General features: G+C 37.0%; 1 protein-coding gene across 1 annotated transcript; it reads left to right on the forward strand.

Moving 5' to 3' along the window:
* The first annotated feature begins 2,720 nt into the window (after positions 1-2,720).
* On the forward strand, positions 2,721-6,149 carry avd (avidin). The gene is made up of 4 exons (XM_084401348.1): positions 2,721-2,862; positions 2,963-3,173; positions 4,677-4,797; positions 4,884-6,149. The coding sequence occupies exons 1-4, from the start codon at positions 2,773-2,775 to the stop codon at positions 4,924-4,926; spliced, it is 465 nt and encodes a 154-aa protein (XP_084257474.1). The 5' UTR covers positions 2,721-2,772; the 3' UTR covers positions 4,927-6,149.
* The last annotated feature ends 19,112 nt before the right edge of the window (positions 6,150-25,261 follow it).

A 25,261-nucleotide genomic window follows, 5' to 3' on the forward strand; every position in this document is an offset into this window, starting at 1 on the left:
CATCAAATCATGTGGTAACCAGAAATAATCTCAGAGACCAGGTCTGATCGATATTCTGAATAAGTCTGTCAGTCTTTACTCACAGTGCTGCTCACAATCTGGAGATTCTTCTGCAGTTGGGGAAATAGAATAGGTGTCAATCAGGGAAGAGATGTTGCAGTAGAATCTCTTTCTGCAGATGGAGGTGAGATGAGATGAAGGCAGGTTATAAGGGGACATTTCTACTGTTTTAGTGGACAGAATGGCAAACAGCAGGAGAAAAAAACAGAGAGAGTGTTTTATAACCATCACAACTATAATCTTGTCACTGATAGATTTAATGCTGTCAGCTTCAACTGGATTTACACTGGAGTTCAACTGGGGAACTTTCTCTGTTATTTAAATAGCTATACATTATCATATATATTATGACATCTTAATTTTTTTTACTGTTTCATAATTTTTAAAAGTGTTAAAAAGTAACATTTGACAATTTGGGCTTGTTTCCTAGACTTTTCCCCCCTGTGAAAATCAAGAAAATTCTACTTTGCATTTTTTTCAACTTATGGATGGATGGATGGATGGATGGATAGACAGACAGATAGCCATTCAAAAGTTATTTTTTTAAGAATTGTTTTTTCATCAAATATTTGTAAATTGTTATAAAAGATGTATATTTCAAATAAAAGCTAAACGTTTGAACATTGTTTTCATCAAAGAATCCCGGAAAAAATGTTTCATGGTCCACAAAAATATTGTTTTCAACATTGATAATAATAAAAAATGTTTTTGAGCACAAAATCTGCATATATATTTCCAATTTCAAACTCAACTTTTGATTTTCCATTCAAATTCCTTTGATATTTTCCTCTGACCTATACGTATTTATACTATAAATTAAAAATAATAATAACCTGAATAACAAAATTAGATGGAATATTAAAATTCATTTTTAGATAATGCATCTTGAATATTAGCAAATGTTTTCACTTATTTTAGGCATAGACTCAACTATATTATTTTATTTTTCTTCTTCTTCTTCTTCTTCTTCTTATTTATTTTTGGTGTCCCGTGACCCTACTGAATAGAAGAGGTGGATTTTTTTTTACTGTGTATTTTGAGGTTTGTTGTTAAACTAGGAATGATGTCCAATGGGACAAAGATTACTGATGCAACCATTGCCCAAGTGACACAATAATCCTTTCAGAGAGAAAAGAGAGAAAGCAAAGGTACAAAGATACACACACCTGTTCTTCCAAAAGGAGAGGGACAGAAAAAATAAAATAAAATCAGGCCAGGCACAAGCTGTAACTTCTATTAATATTTATACATCAATCTTCTGCACTCTAGCCTCCCAAAAACTTGTATATCAGGGGAGCGCAGCTATTTTGATTCGGCAACATCGCATGATAAAATATAAATAAAACATGTCAGATGACCACTGCTGTGATGTTACTCACATGTGTGGTGGTTTCATCTATACGAACTCTGGCTGATTCAAATTCACAGAAGAAATTCTAGCAAAAAAGAGAAAAGACAAAGTGAAATAAAAAGCTGGATATGAGCACATGACATAATGCTCTCTGAAATGCCAAATAAGAATTGCTTCCTCTCTGCAGCTGTTGAGTGAAAACCCATTAATGGCACACAGGGCCGTGCAGCAGCCTGGAGTAACCTGTCATTTCGCACAATGTTTACTTGCTGAGTCATTACAGGAAGATTTTCTCATACAGCGGAAGCATATACTTTAAAATCAGCCGAGGCAGACTCACATTAAATACCAGATGTACTGGGAATTGAAAAGGTCGATGGCACTGGATGATAATTACTACTACAGAGTTTGGGATTATACGTCACCTGCCATTTTTGCTTTCACAATTCTGTTTAATTAGTAATTGTATAGTTTGTTCATAACTGTTTTACCATTTAAAATCAACTGAAAAACCTAAAATAAGATGTTTCCATTGTGACGACTTGCCCCACTATTGGTCTACACACAAAAGTTTCATTTGTTTGATCAAAAATGCAGTGAAAAACAGTAATATTGTGAAATATTATTACAATTTAACATACGTGTTTTCTATGTGAATATATTTTAAAACGTAATTTATTCCTGTGATTGCAAAGCATCATTACTCCAGTCTTCAGTGTTACATGATCCTTCGGAAATCATTCTAATATGCGGATTTAATTCTCAAGAAACATTTCTCATTATTATCAATGTTGAAAACAAGTGTGCTGCTTAATATTTTTGTGGAAACCATTATAGGCCTTTTTTTTCAGGATTATTTGATAAATAGAAAGATAAAAAGGACATCATTTATTTGAAATATCTGACACTTTAAATCAATTTGAAAATGTTACTGTTCTGTGGTCTGTTAGGTACAAAAAAAAGGTGGAAATGTTTATTAGATTTTTTTTTTTTTCTCAATAGATTTTGTGAACATATAGTGAGTGACTTTCTAAAACTAAACGTACCCTGATAGGCTTTTCATCGGAGTAAAAAGTGTGACAACTATCCCCAATCTTCCTTATATTGTGTAACATTTTGATAGTCAGTAAATAACAAATCATTATTAATCAGTCATCTTAAAATTCTTTTTAAATATGTATCTTCTGAGACAACACTGCCTCCCTCTGGTAGTTCTAATTAGTAGTTCCCAACAAGGGAAAAATAAATACCCTAATTTAAATGCGACCATGATTACCTGCATATGCAAATTAATTAACTCCAAATTACCATAGGCAGGGTAAAGAGTGAAATATGAGTCTGACCCACAGCTTTTGACCAAGATGAACTCATTAATGTGGTATTTGCTCTTTGTGTCTTTGACAATCTCTCCAACTGTGCCTGCAAATGAGTCCTCAACGCAGGACATGAAGGTATTTGACTTTTAAATGTAACGAATCCAGAGCATTCAATAACGTTTTGAAAAACAGACTTTTTCATTTATGTGATGAAAGTAATCGTTGATCACCTAAGGTCGACGCTTGTAATATTACCGGCGTTTGGCGCAATGAGCTGGGCTCCACGATGCGTGTGAAGGCGGAAGGGTCAGAGGTCAGAGGTGTGTATCAGACCGCCGTGGAGAGTATGAGCGGCGCCGCTGGGTTAGACCGCACAGCCCAAATCTTCGGGATAGTTGGTGATGGGGCTCAACCTACCGTGTCATTCTCCGTGCTGTGGGAGAAAGGTACAATACACTTAAAGTCACCACACATTCCCTCCTCAACAATATTTGGTTAGGGGTGACTGGTCAATGTAACGCATATAACGTTAGGGACTATCAGCAAAAGCTGCTGCATGGGCCAGCATCACATTCAAGTGGTTTTAGATTTTATTAACGTCCATACCCCTAAACCTAGCCTTAAAACAATGCAAGTGTTGGCATTATTCGGCAGAACAACGGCGACCGGAAGTAAACCGTTGACTCTTGACTGCTCTAGCCAAGTAATCACAATAAAGATTGCGGCGTAACGGATCATTTAACAAAATACAAAAAGTATTTAAAAAAAAGAAGTAATTTTAAAAGCAAGCGAATGGTTGCTTTTGGAATCAAATTATACAGAGATAGGTTACAATTAAAATATTTCATAACTATAAAATATATCAATTTTTAGTATTTAAAAAAAAAAGTAATTTTAAAAGCAAGCGAATGGTTGCTTTTGGAATCAAATTATACAGAGATAGGTTACAATTAAAATATTTCATAACTATAAAATATATCATTTAATTACTTAATTACTAACAGTCTAATCTGTTAAATCCGTTGTTTTACTGTAGTAGACTGTCACGAAGTAGCAGTTAAAGTAGCGCAATGACGCGCATGCGTAGTAGAACGCCGTTGCAAATGTTGCAAACATAGACAGTAAAAGAAAGGTTGCAAATGTTGTTTAAAGTCACTATTTTGTTTCGATTAACTCCATGTTGTTATTGTTGCGCTATATGTCTAAGACTTTGATATACTATTCCCATAGGCTATCTGCAACAAATTAATATTTTCATGAAGATGTCGCATTTATCATTCTCTTTAAATGCATACAAAGATACACCAGATTTAGTATTAATTTAATTTGTAGTAATCATTTACTTGAAAATGGCTACAAAAGTCATATTTCAGCTGGCAGATGTTGTCACCAACTTTCATACACAGGAGGTGTTCTAAACCTTTATTACTTATTTTTAAATTCTCTAAACTAAAGGGCATGAAAATAGGCATGTCTAAATATGCCAATTGTAATGTGGTGATAGACTATTTTCTGAGTTGAGTTGTCAGTTGTTAATCAAATTTAAATAAAAGTATTAATATAAAAAGCTGAATGCATTCATTGTTGAAAGATAATAATAAAATAAAACCGATGAAATGCCACCACTTTTGTAGAATGGCTTACATTTGGCAACCACACTAGGCTATGTGCCAAACTACCTTGCTTTTTATTTTTATTTTGTTAAGATGCATGGTTACTTTTGAATGGACGTCATTGGGAAAAGCTTTTTGAAAGCATAATGATGCTGCTACTGCATTTATCAGCAGTGCTTAAAAAGGCGACCTTTTTTCCCCTCGCTTCCTGCTGGTAAATGGTCATTTGTTAGAAACTATGGTTTTAGTTATTTATTTTTTTCTCCTCTGTATAATTTTGAGTTGACTTTGGTTACGAACACAGTGCTATAATGATGTGGTTTTGCATATTTGCAGGTTCATGTTCTGCTTGGGTTGGTCAGTGCTTCATTTTAGGCGACGGTGCACAAGTGCTGAAAACTTTCTGGATGTTGCGCAGTGTAGCCGACAACTTGGCTGGTGACTGGGGAAGTACCAGGTAAGCTGTGCGTAAATTCAAGGATTTCTTTGAAATGTCTATTGAATGTCAATGACTCCATGTCTCCCTCTCTTTTTGTATTCTAGGTTGGGAGAAGATCTTTTTTTCAAGACTTCAATTTCAAATTAACTCCGTAATAGATTCAATGTCATTTAAATTCCTTAAAGGTGTTTTTGTAGAGGGTTTCTTGTAGAGTTTAAACCTACTGAGACATTTAAAAGCCTTGTATAAAATCCTCAAGCTTAATAAAAAGACAGAACAAAAAAAGAAACCACTAAATGGTTTGTGACAGTCTTTACACAGCCGATATTTCCTCACCTTTAGGCTGACATGTCTTGTTTGAGCTTTTAATACTAATTCTATACCAAGTGCTGTTGGGTATAAAAGTGATTTTAATGTTAAAGTACTTAATGTGAGCTTAACATGCAGAGACTACTATGCAAGTAAAACCATTCATAGGTTAATTTCCTTGAAGTGTAAACTGGCGCTGTGTTTGAGCCTCCCAACCAGGTCTACATAGCAATGTTGACACAATCAGTGGTGCGAATTTAGGGATTCTAGTGGTTCAGAATTGGAATTGAAAAATGCAGCACCAAACAGAATTGAGAAATTGGCTTCCCAATTCCCAAGCACTCCACCGGCTCCCTTCGGCCACCGAAACCTCCAACTTCTCTGCAGGTAGTCTAGTTCAGTTTAAATTATGCATGATCTTGTCATTTCAGTTACAAATGCTGCTTGGAGATGGGGAAACTAGAATAATAAAAAAAATCATCCAGTTTACACAGTGGGAGAATATATGATGACCTGCACTACTGTTCAGTTTTTCCAACCTAGTCTCCACAGGCCACCTTCTTAACTGATCTAACCTGAGCTGGACATTTCATCCGTCAGCTTCAGGATTAAGAAGATTACATAATCCATTTGATTAAAATTAAATGAATGCAGAGACTTTAGGTGATGCCAACTTTGGTTCGACATGCACAATTGGCAAATATTATCTTCAAGTTGTAAGAATGTTATCACAATCTGTATTCATTGCCTAACATGATAGTGCAGATGAGTCTTTGGCAGGGCAAGAATGGTTCTTATGTTTTCTTCAAATAATTACACAAGCTATAAATGTATGTATGCACGCCATGCAAATAAACTCGACTATTTATTTTAATTTTTTTTGATCAAGTATACACAGCAGCATTATGGTTTGAGTGTCTTGCCGTTAATTTATTATTCCCCAAGCTTGATATTCACAATTTTATTGCCTTATGCATGTTTGGACATTGTGATAATGAGGATTGAGTAACTTTTAATGGCCTAATGAACTCATTTCTACACACTTTTGTTTCTCTTTCACGTTCTGTGAACGCTCTGCAGCCTATTAGTCAAGATCTCTAAGGCCTTCGGTGTAGCGCATGGCTTAATGCAGCTATCAGTGCACTCCCATTGAGAACAGCATGCTTCAGGTGATGCGCTCTGATGGATCTGAGCCGAAACTATTGCTATATATACCCTCAAAATAGGCAGATTTTTAACTGCAGTTGGTATGTACAATGCACTTAGTTGAATAAGTCCCAAAAGGGGCCTAATGTAACCAATTAATCATTGTATTCTTCAGGCAGGAGACTTCATGAGCATTTTAAGTACACAGGTTCTTTGGTGGCTGGTTATAGATGAGATATGCCAGATATTAAGGCACGCACATTCAATTTCAGAAGAATCTTATGAGTATCAGTAAGGTACGCTAAATAAACTATTGGTGATGGTAACAGTCCAAATGAGTCTTTGGTAGAGCAAGAATGGTTCTTAAAATCTTTTGTTTAAATAATTACACAAGCTAAGTCACAAATCTTGTTGTGCATCTGCGCTAAAATGAAATAATGGGTCAATGCATCTATAATAAATTATGTTGTTTACACACACCAGTTCTTTTGTGTTATTGCTGTAATGTTATTTATTTGTCTTAAAACTTGGGATGGACCAAAATTAAAATTGTAGCTGGTAATTATTCAAATAAATTGCCATGGCCAATATTAAAATTCATTCATATTTTGTCAAAAAAAAAAAGTAAATGCTAAAGTTAACTTGTTCCCTGCCATTGAAGGGATTTTCCGTCATTTATGACACAATGCTGCCTAGCCATTGACGTAATTTCCGGCAAACCATGTTTTCAATGTTATGCAGTACAGAATCTCTGGATCAAAACACAGGAGAAGAAGCAGAAATGGAGGCATAGGCCGTGTCCGAAATTGCCCCCATACCCTTAAATAGGGCACCATTTGAAGGGACAGCCATTTGTAGTGGTGTCCAAAACCACAGTGGATGTTATCAAGTGCACTCATTCAATCGCCCAATGCACTGCAAGTCTGCAACCATTGTACGCTTAACCGGCTCAAAGACTAGAAAATACCCATAATGCACTGTGAGAGTCACGTGCCAAATGAATTCCCGTGACTGACCAGAAGATGGCGCCCGCTGCTGAATCCAATGTTGAACCCAAGAGATACCGACTGTGCAAACTTTGGGGGTGCTGATGGAATTACAACATTTACAATGTGCCATATTAAAATGGATATTTTGCCATTTGCTAAAGGTTAAAAATGTAATAGCATTGATTAAAAGTGTAAAGATTCATAATTATTGAGTATTTGATGATGGGGCGGTAAAGGTTTAAATGTAAAAATAGGAGAAATGATCATGCACAAATAAATATAAATGACATTCTATTATAAATTATGTATCAAATTAGTGTGAAATATTAATAGAAATATAATTTCTACTTATGTAATACAGTCATTTCAACCAATATGGTAAAAAATATTGTGCATAGCTGGAAGTTTTCTTCAGGATATTTCAAGACATCCTCTCACATAGTGTCCCTATCAGATTAATCTTTCCTACTGCATTGGCACTTGTAGTGGAAGGATTGACTTTTAAATGACAGCAAAGTTTAGGTTTTACTGAATTTGTTTGGAGATTATATTAAAATCATTGTAAATAGAGTGATTCACCGCACCACAGGAGTCATTTGACTTTGTGACTGAATATCAGCGGAATCACTTTATAAGTTCTGTGATTAAGGACAGACTGATGCTTAAATAACATTTCATTTTTTTCCATTTTAAAAGGTTTCCAACGTTTTAAAATCTTCGAATTGAAAACATCATGAAAGATGTATGAGGTGACAAATGAATTTTTTCTTTCTGTATTATATTTCAGTGCATTCCGTTTTGAATACAAAAAGCGAAGACTGTCTGATCCTTTAGTAACTGTGAGACGTGGGAGTAAGATGCATTCAGTATAGAAAGCAAGAGGACATACGGTCACAATATATTCTCTTTTCATCTTCAGACCATTTATCCATTGCAGACGCTTTCAGCTCTCCAATCATATTTGTTGTGGAGCTTGACTTGCCATAAAGATTTTCCGTGACTGACAGCTCCTCAAACCGACTCATCGCAAATCATTAATTCTGTCATATGTCTGGGTTCTGTCATATAACACGATTTTGGTTTGTTCCAGTTTCTTTCTAATTAGATTTTTGCCCTTGGCTCTCAGGATGCAAGAAAGAGGTGATCTGTTTAATAAAGATGTAGCAGAATCTGATTTACCCGCAATTCCTATCTTCAGCATGTCAACTTCTCCCTGGAGATCCACCACCCAATGTCTTTGAGTCTTTGAACCAGACTCTTCCTCCAGAAGATGCTCCCATCATTCAGGGTTTTTCGGTTTCTTTGAGCTGGAAACAGAGAACGAAATTATTTTTGGAAGATAAACTAACAATACCAAAACGCCTTGAGGATGACAAATGCTCGCAGGCAGATGTCTCTGTGAATATTCACTGCCTTGAGAAAACGCCTGACTTTTACTTGTGTTCTGTCTCCTCAGACTGCCAATATAACAGGCTTCTGTCTTGTCACTGGAGTTGGCCTTCTCATCGATCCTCCTTATGATTTTTTACATTTTCAACTTGTTAAAGGGGTGGTAAAATGCGCCTTTTTACAATATGTAAAATAAGTCTCTGTTTGTCCCCAGAGTATGTATGTGAAGTTTTAGCTCAAAATACCTCACAGATCATTTTTTACAGCATGTTAAAATTGTCCCTTTTTGAAGGTCAGTAAAAGTGCGTTGTTTTGTGTGTGTCCCTTTAAAAGCAAATGAGCTGCTGCTCCTGGCGCAGAGGGCGGAGCTTCAAGAGCTTATGTGTGTGTGTGTGTGTGTGTGTGTGTGTGTGTGTGTGTGTTAGCAGCTCTGATTACCTCACGAAGACAAGCACTAAAATGTCAGAAACTGTTCTGCCTTTTATGTTTAAACTGGAGTCGGACAATGATGGAGAGACTCAAGAAGAAGTGACAATATGTAGAATGCAACAGGACGTTTCTGAATGGTTAGTTGATGAATTTCTGTTGCTGATGTGGAGTTAACTATTTTCAAGTCTTTGATTAGTATATTCTGTCATGATAATCTATAAAATCGCTCGTGTGGGAACTGTTGTAAGATGCCTAGAGTAACATGCATTTGTGTTAAGTACTGTATTGCATGTGAAAAGACGGATGCGACAGCCTGAGCAGACTCACAAATGTGCTCGACTACAACAACTCTTCCTCTTCTCAACACTGACTGCGTTCTCGGGGGCGGGTTTATGTAAATTTTAGGGTTAGTGATGTCACCAACCCCGGAGGAATGTCATGTAGTCCCTACCAGCCGTTTGTTGTAGTCCTTAAAAAACGATTTCTTTAAAAGCAAATATCTTCCTTTGCTTTTAACTTTGAGCATTGTAACTTTGCAGATGTTGTTTATGCTCAAACAGCAACATTACACACTAACTAAAGTTAGAAAAGTGAAATCATAATCAACTACCGCTTTAAGTGTGTTATGTTGCTGTTTGAGCATGAAAAAGGTCTGCAAAGTTACAAAGTCCACTCCAAGGCAGTTATTTTCTATACGAGTAAGCGTTGTTTCTGAACTATTTGAAATGCCTCGATTATAGTCTTGAGTTTTCTTCCGGGAACAAAAACATTTCAATATTCCTTATTTAAATAATTACCGTCCAAAGCATATGCAAAAAAAAAAAAGGGACGAGGCCTGGTTGAGTTGCATTAGTAGTGTGTTGAAACTCAGAGCAGTAGCACCTCACTGCAGTACATGAGATCCAGGGGGCGGAGTTGGATCCAGATCTAAGGGGTGGAGATTGGTAGGTTTAGGGATCAGGGGGTGGAGATGGGTAGGTATATGTAAGGTGGGAGGAGCTGGATCTGGATCCAACTCCTCCCCCTGGATTTTGTGTTCTGCAGTGAGGACCATCTCTCTCAGAGTTATGATAAGGGGCATGACATTTCTGAAACACTCTCAAACAGTTGACCAATCACAACACAATGTTCCAGCCGACCAATCAGAGCACATTGTGCTTTTCGGAAGGAGGGGCTTCATAGAGTATGGAAGCTTGTTTCCGCCACAGAATAAAACATTTTAAAAGATAATTGCAAAACATTTTCTTACAATTGCGACTTAACATCTGAGATATACACTCACCTAAAGGATTATTAGGAACACCATACTAATACTGTGTTTGACCCCCTTTCGCCTTCAGAACTGCCTTAATTCTACGTGGCATTGATTCAACAAGGTGCTGAAAGCATTCTTTAGAAATGTTGGCCCATATTGATAGGATAGCATCTTGCAGTTGATGGAGATTTGTGGGATGCACATCCAGGGCACGAAGCTCCCGTTCCACCACATCCCAAAGATGCTCTATTGGGTTGAGATCTGGTGACTGTGGGGGCCATTTTAGTACAGTGAACTCATTGTCATGTTCAAGAAACCAATTTGAAATGATTCGAGCTTTGTGACATGGTGCATTATCCTGCTGGAAGTAGCCATCAGAGGATGGGTACATGGTGGTCATAAAGGGATGGACATGGTCAGAAACAATGCTCAGGTAGGCCGTGGCATTTAAACGATGCCCAATTGGCACTAAGGGGCCTAAAGTGTGCCAAGAAAACATCCCCCACACCATTACACCACCACCACCAGCCTGCACAGTGGTAACAAGGCATAATGGATCCATGTTCTCATTCTGTTTACGCTAAATTCTGACTCTACCATCTGAATGTCTCAACAGAAATCGAGACTCATCAGACCAGGCAACATTTTTCCAGTCTTCAACTGTCCAATTTTGGTGAGCTCGTGCAAGTTGTAGCCTCTTTTTCCTATTTGTAGTGGAGATGAGTGGTACCCGGTGGGGTCTTCTTCTGTTGTAGCCCATCCGCCTCAAGGTTGTGCGTGTTGTGGCTTCACAAATGCTTTGCTGCATACCTCGGTTGTAACGAGTGGTTATTTCAGTCAAAGTTGCTCTTCTATCAGCTTGAATCAGTCGGCCCATTCTCCTCTGACCTCTAGCATCAACAAGGCATTTTCGCCCACAGGACTGCCGCATACTGGATGTTTTTCCCTTTTCACACCATTCTTTGTAAACCCTAGAAATGGTTGTGCGTGAAAATCCCAGTAACTGAGCAGATTGTGAAATACTCAGACCGGCCCGTCTGGCACCAACAACCATGCCACGCTCAAACTTGCTTAAATCACCTTTCTTTCCCATTCTGACATTCAGTTTGGAGTTCAGGAGATTGTCTTGACCAGGACCACACCCCTAAATGCATTGAAGCAACTGCCATGTGATTGGTTGATTAGATAATTGCATTAATGAGAAATTGAACAGGTGTTCCTAATAATCCTTTAGGTGAGTGTAAAGTCAGAATTGCGAGATATAAAGTCAGAATTGCGAGATTTAAAGTCAGAATTGCATGTTATAAACTCACAATTGTGTGATATATCACAAATATAACTCGCAAGCAATTCAGACTTTTTTCTCGCAATTGTGGATTTATATCTCCCAATTCTGACTTAACACGCAATTGGGACTTTATATCATACAAATCTAACTTTATATCTCCCAAATTCGTGTTAGAATTAGAATTTAGTTAGAATTGTGAGATATAAACATGCAAATCTGAGATAGAAAATCCGTTTATTTTTCACAATTCTGACTTTATAACACAATTGTGACTTCATATCACGCAATTCTGACTTTATAACTCGCAATTGCAACTTTATATCACACAATTCTGAGAGAAAAAGTCCAAATTGTGTGATAAAAAGTCGCTTTTTTATTTTTTATTCTGTGGCGGAAAACAAGCTTCCATAATAGAGACTGGAACTGAACAGACTGTGACTGTCTGGCGCTGCAACAACATGTGAATTTTTTTTTTTTTTTGGGAACAATCATGAAAACCTGCTCTAGTAGACTCCAAAAACAAAATCAAGACTTTGTGAAAGGGCACAAAGAAGCCTCTTTAAAGCAAAATTGAAATGCTTATAGGGAGACTTTGACAACAGTAAATAAAAACTGATCATGCTGTTCTCATTTCTAAAGCTGCTGCGTCAGTGCTTGCTTTTGTCCACCGCTGCAATGAATAATATCACACTAGAATTTCGCCTCAGGCTAATTCACCTCCGGCGGCAGGTTCACAGTTGGCCGTCGCTAGAGACCTCACATGGAAGGGTCACACAGACACCATGTTCACGGTCTGACTTGAGATTTGAAGCAGATTGGAAAGAACAGCTTGAGAGAGAGTAATCTAATGGAACAGTACGTCACAGTCTATTAGTGTACAAGTATGATAGCACGGTGGTATTATACTTCACAGAGCTAGCGAGTTTGTCTTTTAGTGCTGCAAGGCTTTGCTGGAGTATTTGAGTTGTGTTCTGTTACACATACTGGTACATTTATTCTACCTTAATATTTGTTGAATCTTCTCTGGTATCTCGTTAAAGAGTTTTCATACAGTTTGCTTGCTCGAGGCTTTCCCGTTTATAGTAAGATCCATCATTACAGCTTGAACCTCGATAGTGTTGGACCTGATCCTCAGGGCATCTGTTCACACATTCCAGGCTGAAAACTTAAGCTCTTAAAACATTTTTTAAGCACTCCCACTCAAGCAAACTAAACATTCTTTACTTGCACTTGCCCAGTGCTTTTCTCCCTGATGGTCTGTGAAAAAAAAAAAAAGTTGTATTCAGCAAAGACACATTAAATTTATAAAAATTTGATAAAACCACAGTTTTAACAAAAATGTATAAATATTGATAAGAATAAGAAAGAGTTATTGAGCACCAAATCAGCATATTAGAATGATTTCGGAAGGATCATGACACTGGATGATCATGTGATCACAGGAATAAATAATAGAAAAGTTATTTCAGATATTAATAATACAGTATTTCACAATATTAGCCTACCGTTTAAACAGTATTATTGATCAAATAAATGCAGCCTTGTTAAAGGCTTAACAGAATCAGTTTCCGTTTTTCTCAAACAGCGACCCCTAGAGTCGCTGTAGAGTACTTGTACTTAATGTTACTGTTGTAAATACCACTCCGTGCTTTCTTCGTTTTCTTCGTCGACTCTGCCATGATTCCACGCCATGTCTTCCATAGAGGTTGCTTCATATGTTGTTGATGTATATGACGTTTTGCCGTAAAGCAAGTTTCTTGCGAGATTTGTCGGGGCGCCACCTCTCAAACCTGCATTGCTGGTTTTGCCAGCTCCTGCTTTGCTATCGGGTGTCACGGTGTGGTGCAGGCAGAAGAAGACGAAGGAGAAATAAAAGTTCCAATGCAAACTTTTACTCACAGAAGAATGCAAACAGATACATCGAGGACAGGCAGAAGGTACACACACACTTAATACAACTGAGATCGGACCATGACTGACTGAACGGATAGAACTAAATACAAAAAACAGATGAACACTGATTAATGGAACACAGGTGATACCGATGTTGATGATTAACTAATGAAGAAGGTTACCATGAGAACAAATGAGTGGCGGGAAAACAGAACAAAAGAAGACATGTGACTTATCAAAATACAAACAAACACTGACCCGTGACATCGAGATGATTCGCCCTACTACAGGTTCGTTTACCATCAAAATGATTTCGAAGCGGTTATATTAAGGTACAAATCTTGCATAGTGTGCCTTTAAGCATAAGAAACTTCTTTAAAAAAAATACTAAAAATGACAAAAGCACATGAAAATAGTAAACTAATTACAAATTCACGGAAATTAGACTGAAATGAAAATATAAAAACCGTAATATTAATATTTTATATTAATTAATGCTACAATAGGAAATAACTGTTGATAGCATAGAAAAGTAATAACACACTTTTTCATAATAACATGATTTAAGCATCATTAGCTCAAAAATACTTGCATATGTTTGTGTACAAAATAAGGAAATAAATAAAATGATGCAGAAGCTGCTGTATGAACAAAATGAGTATTTACCTGCATTTCTTCAGCTTTTCCATTTTCCACAGTTTGATTTTAACCTTTGAGTCATTCAGCTGTGTGGTGTGGTCAGCCAGCTGGCTCTCTCTGACCCACCAGCTTGGGTCCAGACCTCACACCTTTGTCCTCTGACCCGGCAAGCCCCTCGCTGCACCACCTGCCCACTATCATGGCCTGCTGCCACGCCACCTCCACCTCTCCAGCTTCCAATGTCGCTTCTATCTTACACTTGGCATTCCAGAAACGTCCCTTGAGTCATTATTAGCCTTCTGACCCTCATCTTCAGCCCAGGTGTTGGTTTTGCTTATTCATGCTTCAGAAGAAGTTGAAGTTGAAATCTCATTTCATGGCTTTGTTTTGGGTTTCGCCTGCCATTAGAAGCGGTACCAGAGGAGTTGCCATTAATGACTCTCGCTGCTAAAGGTACAGTCCAGATCCCACAGTGCACAGCAACACCTCCTTTTCAGACCAGATGGATGATCATCCAGGAAGAGTGACGAGGGTCACCTCTCATTCTCCCAATAGACCCTTCAGAAGTACTCTCATTGGTTACAGTGGCCCTAAGTATGTGGATATTTAAGCTACATTCTAAAAACATTTTTGGCTTGGTTTCACAGAAAGGGTTTAGATTAAGCCAGGATTAGGCCCTGGTTCAATTAGAACATTTAGCTTTTATAAACATGTCTTAGAAAAAACAAACATAACTTGTGTGCACCTTGAGACAAAACAATGACATATTTTAAGATATGTCAGTGCAAGTTGCTTTCAGTTAAACCTGCTCAAACATGCATTTTAGTCTGGGACTAGCTTAAGCTTTATCTGTGAAACGGGAGGATGATTTTCATTGAGTTATTTTATTTTTTTAAACAGCTGCTGTCAAGGTGAAATTTATTTTTAGGATGTAAGTCAGTTCGCTTTAATTTCACGCATGAATTTTTTAGCTTGACGTGCTTTTTTTTTCCTTTTAAAATGAATGCTCAATTTGATATTTTGTTATCCAGTGCAATGAAAATGTTGTAAGGCTTAGATGTTAAGACATGTTTCGATGCCAAATTGTGTCATGTTCCTTTCATGGCTGCTCTCTCTTTGACAGTTTTAAATATGACTCTTGAGTCTTCAATGTCAGGGTCTCGTGTAAGAGGCTTTTATGTTGTGGTTTTGGATAAAATAAAATGTTTTTCCACCTTTCCACCCTCAACTTATGAGTCTTCAATGTCAGGGTCTCGTGTAAGAGGCTTTTATGTTGTGGTTTTGGATAAAGATAAAATGTTTTCCCCCCTTTCCACCATAAACTTATGTATAAACACACACGCTTCTAAGATAGACAATTTGATCTACTGATGAGCCCATAGTAAATCATATTATCGGAACAGGGAAAACAAAACTTAAACATAACCCTGGCAAGAGCAAAGATACAAATGAAATACATACTGCTTTTCAGGGTTTTTAGGTAGGTCTAACTGTAGTTTGCAGGTAGCCTACGTATATTGAATAAAGTAATCAAATGTAAAATAACACTGTATATAATCTTCACTGTATAAACTACAGGTTAATTAAAGTTACAACAGTGAGTGATTTCTTTGCATTTTTTATTGTTTAATTAACATTAAAACCACAGACAGCAGCAGATTCATTAGGCTGCTGTCACTTTAAGACTAATTCACCGATCCAATGTACTAATACACACATGCTTTGTCTTTCTTTGTTTACATTCACTTAAGACATAACTGACTATGTTTACTAGTATCCTAGCCAAGATGGGCATGTTGATTGTTCATATAATTTTTGTGTGAATTTGTCCGTTCAAGCATAAGAAGACTTGAAAGTTTTCTTTCAAGTCTGTCTGAGACGCTAGCCTGGAAATCCAGACCCAAATCCGAAAGATTAAAGGAACACTCCACCGTTTTTTGAAATAGGGCTTATTCACCTTCTTTCCTACATTTAGATAGGTGGGCAAATGCATTTTTGTCTCAGTGCATGCATTGTTTTAGTTTGACAGGGTCGGCGCTAGCTTAGCTCAGCATAATGAATGTAATCCTTTGTTGCCAGCTAGCATGTCCTGAGTAAAAGTAATACAAAAAAAACCACCTAATTACTTCTTGTGGCCTGCGTATTCACAACGAGTACAAATAGCGATGCAGATTAACACTAGGCGATTTCCTATGCAGATATTGACATGGGACTATATTAAGGGGAAGCACAGGCGAAGCACTGCTACTTGGGCTCAGAGATATCACGCCCAAGTAGCAGTGCTTCGCCTGTGCTTCCCCCTAATATAGTCCTTAATATATAAGTCAATATCTGCCTAGGAAATCACCTAGTGTTAACTATTTGTACTTGTTGTGAATACGCAGGCCACAAGAAGTAATTAGGTGTTTTTTTTTTTTTTTTTATATATCACTTTTACTCAGGACATGCTAGCTGGCAACAAAGGATTCCATTCATTATGCTAAGCTAAGCTAGCGCTGACCCTGTCAAACTAAACCAAACTAATCCGTCCTTCGGATGAGACGTTAAACCGAGGTCCTGACTCTCTGTGGTCATTAAAAATCCCAGGATGTCCTTCGAAAAAGAGTAGGGGTGTAACCCCGGCATCCTGGCCAAATTTGCCCCTTGGCCTCTGTCCATCATGGCCTCCTAATCATCCTCATATACTGATTGGCTTCATCACTGTCTCCTCTCCACCAGTAAGCTGGTGTGTGGTGGGCGTTCTGGCGCAATATGGCTGCCGTCGCATCATCCAAGTGGATGCTGCACATTGGTGGTGGTTGAGGAGATTCCCCCATCTATGTAAAGCACTTTGAGGTCTCAGAAAAAGCGCTATATAAATGTAACAAATTATTATTAATTAATGCATGCACTGAGACAAAAATGCATTTGCCCACCTATCTAAATGTAGGAAAGAAGGTGAATAAGCCCTATTTCAAAAAACGGTGGAGTGTTCCTTTAAGGGTCTGGCATTGAGTAATGAAAATCGCCCAACTCCAGGGGCGGTACCAAGCATTCATTTGAAAATCTCAATGCACAACACTACGACCAATCACTGTCGTGCGCTGTCGTCATCTGTTTAACACGCCTCTGGCCCGCCTATATCAGATACACCGATGTGATTGGTGCAGCTTGGCTACAAGGGCATAGTTAATGAGCATCATTACACAATACCAGAGTAACTAGCTGAGCAAATTCAAATTGTGCTCTCGCGAGAACTCTGGATTTCCAGGGTACTGAGACGCTGCTTTCCGCATGCCTGCTACCTTGCACCTGTACACTGTTTCTGGCCTCCTCTTTTATTTTTATTTTATTTTCTGTTAGTAAGTTATAGTAAGTTGTGCTCCTACTTCTGCTCTCTTTCCTTTCCTTTTCTTTTTTTTTTTTTTTTAGGGCAAGCATATGTTATTTATTGATTTATTTCTTGGTGATCTGACTCTACTTGTATAACCTGGAACCATGGAGTGAAACATTAAAACTACTTGCATCACGTACAGACTGATAAATGTTTAATGATTTATTTTGACACAAAACACATTAACTATTAATTTCACCATTTTTTATATATTACAAACCACAAAGCTCGTCTGGATGCCTCAAAATGCTCCATAAATGTATAGGTTTGTGAATGGAGACAGAATTTTCTTTGGCTGAAGATTTTGAGCGTCCATGGCTGAATTCTGTTGGGATGCTGAGGGCATTGTGACCTCTTTCTATCTGTAATATGACAGTCCCACTGATTCTCCTGTCACATCTATGATTAGATGACTCATACTGCAATCTGATGCTCTGATTGTTTGCATAATACACATAATGTCCCAATAAAAGTCTGTTTTCCTTATTTTGGGCTGAAGGACTGGTAATCTAAGCCATATCTGCTTTGGCTGAATAAGTATGTAAATATATTGTTTATCTGAGCTCAAAAGATAACAGAGAGGGACAGATGCCTCGTTCACCTGCTGCCTACTGCTCAGATTCTCCTTCCAGCGGTATTCAGGGCCAAACTGTGAGCTGAAATATCATAAAACATTGAACTAAACTGCTCTCAGAGGTCTCTCCTAAGAAAATGTCTGTGGCCACATAACTCAGGGTCATAGGTCTGTGCTACTCAAACGTTGAAGCCCATGGTGTTTTATTTATGTGTTGTTTTTTGGACAGAACTGTTTAAATGGTCCCGCACTGCACAAGTTTGGAGTTTGGAAACATGATTTGATAATAGCTGCAAGCAGCAGGGGGTAAAGTCTGTTGGTTGCTTACATGAGTCTGACTGTGCCAGTGCCAGCTATGGGAAACAAGAGACTTGAGAGAGAGAAAAAAAGACAAATTGTGTGAAAAATTCTTGAGGAGCAGCATTTTGGATCTCAAGAGATTGTAGAGATCTTGGCAGGAAAGCAAAGGGTGAGTTGCTGGGATAAGGGTAAATATCATTAATAATTGTGGTCTGGGGGTATAAAGGTAGAAAATGAGAAAACCATATCTTCTCATCTAAAATTAAAGAGGTTTGTTTAAATAATACTGGAAGTAGCCTAAAACCACTTCATCTAGTAATTAATTTTGGAAGTAATTTGCCATTTCACTGTTAAGTGAAAGCTTTTTATTTAATGTGCTAACTGTTTTGTTTGAATGTACTTCATATGGACAGTTTTAAACTGCAGTGTGACTGAACCATGGTCTAGCGTGTATAGTGTGTGTACAACATGTCTTGGGGTTAAACGTAATAGGGTTATGGCTCGTCCACACCAACAGATGACAACGCTTGGTTTATTATAAGCATGTGCTGCAGTTATGTCATCTGCCGCTTTAAATGCTCGATTCTGATTGGCTGTTCATGTTTTTATTGTTCATCATATTGAACGACTGTGATTCCAGTGATACTGTTTTTCTGTGTCGTTATTATCGTTGTGCTGTGGTCTTCGCTATTTGCATAGAATTAGAAAGATTATTAAATCTTCATAGTTACTGCTTTAGTTATCGTTTTGTGACGTATATCCAAGTGAAACGGCTTCTCTAATAAGAAAACGTTTAGGGCCGGACTTGATTTTGTCCATGGGGAATTGATTGGATAGTTTTGGTTTGCTATTGGTTGAACTCATGTGAGTGACAGGTTGCCCCGCCCTCGCGCCAGTAAACACCTCACTTACTTTGATTAAAGATTATGAGGACACATAAATAAAAAAAAAACAATGATGTGCACAGATAAATCATTTATAATAAATAATATTTCATAAAAATAAGAATGGTCCACTTTGATTTCATGGGGACTTAAAAACGGTAAGTAACAGCCTTAAGTAGTGAATATCATTGTGCTACACCAGATTAATATTTTCGTGTGCTTTTCAATAACAAGCTTTTTCAATTAAGCTTGACAAGGCCAATATCAATGTACATTTAATGAAATACTGATAAAGAACCATGAGGTTAATTATAATTTTGTCTAAATAATGTTACCCCATATGATGTCAGCATTTTTAAAGGTACAAATGTCACATCACAACATGGTTGAACTGAACATGCATAAAGTGTTTCAGACAACAATTCTAAATACTAAATATATATTTCTAATTATGTTATTTTACATGACTTCAATTAAAGTGACATTATTAGTTTTATTTAATATAACCCATTTAACTGCATGAATGAGGACATGCAAATTGGCTGATATTCAGATGGAGTATCAAACTTTTGCATTGCACATTAACATGGCATCATATCTAATAACACGGGACACACAGCTCTCAGATCTGTGATTATAAATAGAGGTGTGTTAAAAATATGAGTCCTGTCTTAATTTGAAAAACTGTACCTGTGAGGCTGTGACACATCTGTGGTTCAGCGTAGATGTAATTTATTTTTATTTTTTTGGTGTTTTTGTGTGAATAACAGAAGACTGCACTGTCACTGACAATCTCCGTCTGCTGTCTCTCCGGTTGACGTTCTGTAGAGCTCACATCTCATCAAGTGCCTAATCACACAAGAGTCTGACAGTCATCCAGATCCAAGACTAATAATCTAGCATGACACTGTCAAATACAATGTTAAGTCAAAATAATCAGCGCTAAATAGATATCAAGTGTTTGTGAATGATTCTTAGCAAGTTACCTCAAATTCCTTTTTTTGTATGTCAGAACATTTATTAGAGCATCTCTGATCCAGGTTATTAGGTATTTTTTCAGTCATTAAGCCTATAAGCAAAGTTTCTTTCTCGTCCAGATGACAGGTGAACTTTGATTGGTTCTCCAGGGGTTTCAGACCAACTGCCCGAGCTTAATGCTGCAATTGTATCGGGTAAATTAGATGGTAGAACAAAAGTATGAACTGCTGGTGTACATATATACTCACATAATGAAAATCTTTGCTGGATTGTGGTCATTTAAAAAATAAATAAATACATTTTTTAGAAGTAAAATAAGCAAATTATTAAATAACTCAATTATGTAAACAATTTGTCATTTAATTAATAAAATAAAAAATACACTATACCGTTCGAAAGTTTGTGGTTGGAAAGATTTTTTTTGATTTTTTAAAATTAGTTTTTGTGCTCATGTAACATGGCTGTTTCAGAAATGAAAGTGGAGTTGGATCCAAGTGCAGCAGACACATTTATTTAAACAAACACAACAAGAGTGCATCGGTGCAGAAACTCAATATTCCAGACACGAGCAAAACCAAAACAAACACACACATCTATCAAAAAAAAAAACAGACAAAGAACATGGGAAACACTGGGGTATAATGCTGCCTTCACATGCTCTTTGAATTATCGCAAATACCAGTTTCCTATAGTTGAACACTGGACGCCCTGTAACAAGGAACAGGTGAAAGTCATTAGCTATGGACATTAATAAGGGTATCTACGGAAACAAACTAGGGACTGAGAAAATAAAGACTTAGAGTCCTAAGGCACAAAACAGGGAAACATGAAACAGGAATCGTAATAGCTCATCAAGGCTGCATTTATTTGATGAAAAATACAGTAAAAACAAACATAAAAATTATTTAATGTAAAATCAATAAATGTAAAAATAAAATGTATTCCTGTGATGAAAAGCAGAATTGTCAGCATCATTACTGTCTTCAGTGTCACATGATCCTTCAGAAATCTTTCTGATATGATGATTCGCTGCTCAAGAAACATTTCCTATTATTATCAATGCTGAAAAAAGTTGTGCTGCTTCATATTTTTGTTTAAAAAATATATAAATCTTTTGTAACAATGTAAACGTCTTTACTGTCACTTTTGATCAATTTAATGCATCCTTCCTGAATAAATGTGCTAATTTCTTTTCTTATCTTTTATTTTTCTTGAATTTGACCCACGCTTTTGAAAGGTATAGTATAAGCATCTATCTAATTCTGGGCTGAAAATGCTTCAATTTCTTCATACATTATTTGAGGAAAAACCCCTCCATCATGATAAACAATGAATATGTGAGCATGCAGACATTGAGTGATGGTGTTAAACACCTGAGGCCTGTCTCTTTAGTTCCTGCACTCAAGCTGTCATCTCAATTTCGTCTTGCTGCCTTCCTCTCCATTGAGTTTGACCTCACTTCAAGAGATTTCAATGCCAGAGTGGGTGAGCTAAAGACTCCCAGCACATGTGTCGTTTGGAAACCGCACAGAAGAGCACAAACGCAGGAATTCAGAGCCTGAGCTTACCTCCCAATTACCTGCCCTGGCTTTCTTAAGCCCTTACAATGAGCTCCACAGCTGGAGATCTGTGTACTCGCCCTAATGAGGCAAAGGGAGACAAAAGCAGCTCTTCTGGGAATCATGCAGTCCTTCTATATTTTAGGCAAATGACTCAGGTAATTACAGAGCTTGGGGGAAACTCCATCCTCATTAAACATGAATGAGTAGAATCAGGCCACCGCTGGTATTGTATACAATGTCTAACATGCATTTATCTGGACTTCGGTTGTGGTTGTTTATTTTAAAAACTGTTTTACACTTCGTTGTTTATTTAGAGATTCCAATAGGGGGTTTTCACAGCGATGCCGAAGTAGAACCAATTTGTGCTCTCCACAGTGCCTTTTAGTGAACCTTGTTTTTCTTAGTAAATCTTTTTCCACTGTTAAGAACCTTTTGTGCAGTGGATGTTAAAGGTTCCTCGTGGAACCATATGCCAATAAAGAACCTTTATTTTTTAAGAATGTGTGATTTATGCCTGATCTCTCCCTCAATGTAGTTTCTTTACCAACAGCATAACACACGCAAGGAAATATTAAAAACAGCCTTCACAGAAACAAAAGTCTCAGAATATATGATGATGGCGTCTCACTAAGATCCTTGTCAACTCATTAGGCCCAAAAAGGTTGGACAAAGTTTGGACATGGTACTCTTAAGTACCTTATAGAACACCATTAGTAACTATGTAATTACTATGTAATTACAATATATGAGTAATAACTAAGCCAGAACCTTAACCTAAACTTAACTCAAGTTAAGTCCGTGCTTCCATAAATTACACTGTACTTTCTGGAGTAAGTGCACACACTGTAAAATACAGTGCAATCACACAAATATGTACTATAGTACTAAAGACCATACCTTACAGAAAATTACATGGCAATACCATGGTTTAGTGATAGTAACAGAAGATAATAATATGGTACTTTGAAATGGTTCAGTACCAAGGTATATTTCAATGTACCACAGTATTACCAATTGAAATCAATGTACCATTGTCCTGACACCTTTTATTAAGGGATTGTACTAAAATCTCTGTACCATATTAGATGACCAAAAGAAAACAAAAACAAAAACATCATGTACCAAGGTGCATTTTTTGATGTAAATTCTATAGTACATGAATATGTTTATCATGATGGTGCCATGATGATACTGCTGTCACAGAACCTTTTTGTGAAAGTAAAAGATAGCTGAGTTAACGATAACCTGCTAACTCTGTACTCAACTCATCCAGCTCAGTCTCTAGCTTCCGCAAGCTTGTTATGTTGTTTTTCAGACTGAAAAGTGTAATTCTCAGTGGAATTACACGTTGTAGAGTCTCAGTGTCCAAGGCCTGTGCTACCATCAAGATTTAAGGGCTTATCACAGCTTCAAGATTTGAGAACAAATGAGCAGCACTCGAATTCAGCAAAACAGTTGCTCATTAGTCGGGCTTATTAGTATGACTTGCTGAACTTATGAACTTTTTGAGAGTTTAGGATGCCGCTTGTATAATAGGGCTATTTTATATTTGTCCAAGTTGTATTACATTTGATCAATTACTCAATATTTTATTTCTCTTCCAGACAAAATTTATTGAAAATGCAAATCCATTGGCCACTAGAGGACACTGGAGAGCTAAGAGAGAATTTCAGTTTGATAATCATGAACCTCAGCATCAAAGATATATATATATATATATATATATTACGGTGATATTTTCTGTTCTATCAGCACAACCCCATTTGTAAATCCTCATGAAAGAAAGAATAAAGCAATGTCAAGATGCTTTATCAAAAACTGGTAAAGCAAGCCAAATGCATACTTTCACAGACATATCTTTTCTTTTATTTGGACTGAATTCAATGGACGTGTCTGTGCTGTCACACCAGCGGATGGTTGTAGAAAACCAGTAGCTTTTGTTGTTTGGGCGAGTACGCAGTCTGTGAGCACAAAAAGACTCTTTCATCTCTTTCTGTCCTGTCATGAGCTGTTTGTGTGTGATGCAGTAAACAGAACTGAATAACAGAGTATGTTTTACCTGTGCTCTCTCTCTCGGTTTCTTTACCTCTGCTTTGAGCTCTTGCGGTGTGTCTGAATTTGTGAGTACAACTGTTGTTGACTTGCAGAGCTTCTAGACCTGGAGTCTGGGCTGTAGACACTGGTAGACACTGAAACAATTGTGATGTGAGTTAGGAAAAGTGATAACTGTGACAATTAAACACTGTTATACAGGATTCAGCCACAGGAACGAGACTGCAAGTGTTCACAAGGCTATTAAAATCCAGCCTGACAACGATAAGCCTATAATTAATTTTATGTTATGACTTAAAACCTGACATGAAATTAAAATTATATGCTTGTGTAGCATTTAAAATCATTCTAAATGCTAAAAAAAGTGAATTTATGCATAACAACATTATGGACAGTATGAAAAATGGATATTCATCTTAATATTCACTAAAGATTACATTTGACTGTATTATTAATGTTTGTAATCTATATATAAAAATGGAAAGAACGAGCACAAACAATCTAATATCAGCTAATATCTGACATGGTACAGATACATTTCTAACAAAAAATAGTTCTAACTTTTATGAAATTGATCTGTCTTAAATCAAGAAAAGAAGCAGAGAACGGAAAGACATACAGATGTCTCTCCTCAGCTCCTAGAGAACTGCTTTACATTCAGAGCTGCGTTCGTGCAAAACATCATTGCTTTTTTTGTATGGTAGCCCGTGTAATAATGTTTAAAAAGTAGAAAGGGAAAGTGAAAGAGACAAAATAGATTTTTTTTTGTATTTTCTGAAGAAAAGAGGAGTGCTGCTTATCCATGCAAATGTTGCTGCCAGAATGCCATGGATGCTTGCTGGGGTGTTGTTATGCGGTTGCTAAGCCCATTCCCAATTTACATCTTTCCTTTTTTATCTTACATATTCCCAAGCATTCATTTGAAATATAATTCTTTCGTAACATTATAAATGTCTCTTTTGATCAATTTAATGCATCCTTGCTGAATAAAAGTATTTAAAAAAAACATACTGACCCCAAACTTTTGAAAGGTGCTGTATATGCCGTAATATATAAAATGGTTTCTTTGTAGGACAAGTGGTGTGGGTTGAGCTATGTTCAATATTTTTATATTTATGGTTCGGGGTGTCACAATTAGGTTCAGATTAGTTCAGTTTCTGTATTAGTTGTAATAAGTCAATTCTTGTCAGCTGTTCCAGTTTAGTGTCCTCATTTACAGTGTATTTATACTCCCTGTTCTGTTCTATCCTTTTTCGGTTATTGTTTGTGTCAACCATGTATTTGACAGTTCTCCTTGAGTTTGGTATTAAAGACTGAGTAATTCATCATCTTCTTTATCATGCGCTTTCTACAGTCACTTAAACGTGACAAGGGGGTTTGTGTACAAATTTGTGCGATAGTAATATTGATGCTTTCTTACCA

The sequence above is a fragment of the Rutilus rutilus genome, assembly GCF_951802725.1.
Source record: "Rutilus rutilus genome assembly, chromosome: 25".
Lineage (NCBI taxonomy): Eukaryota > Metazoa > Chordata > Actinopteri > Cypriniformes > Leuciscidae > Rutilus > Rutilus rutilus.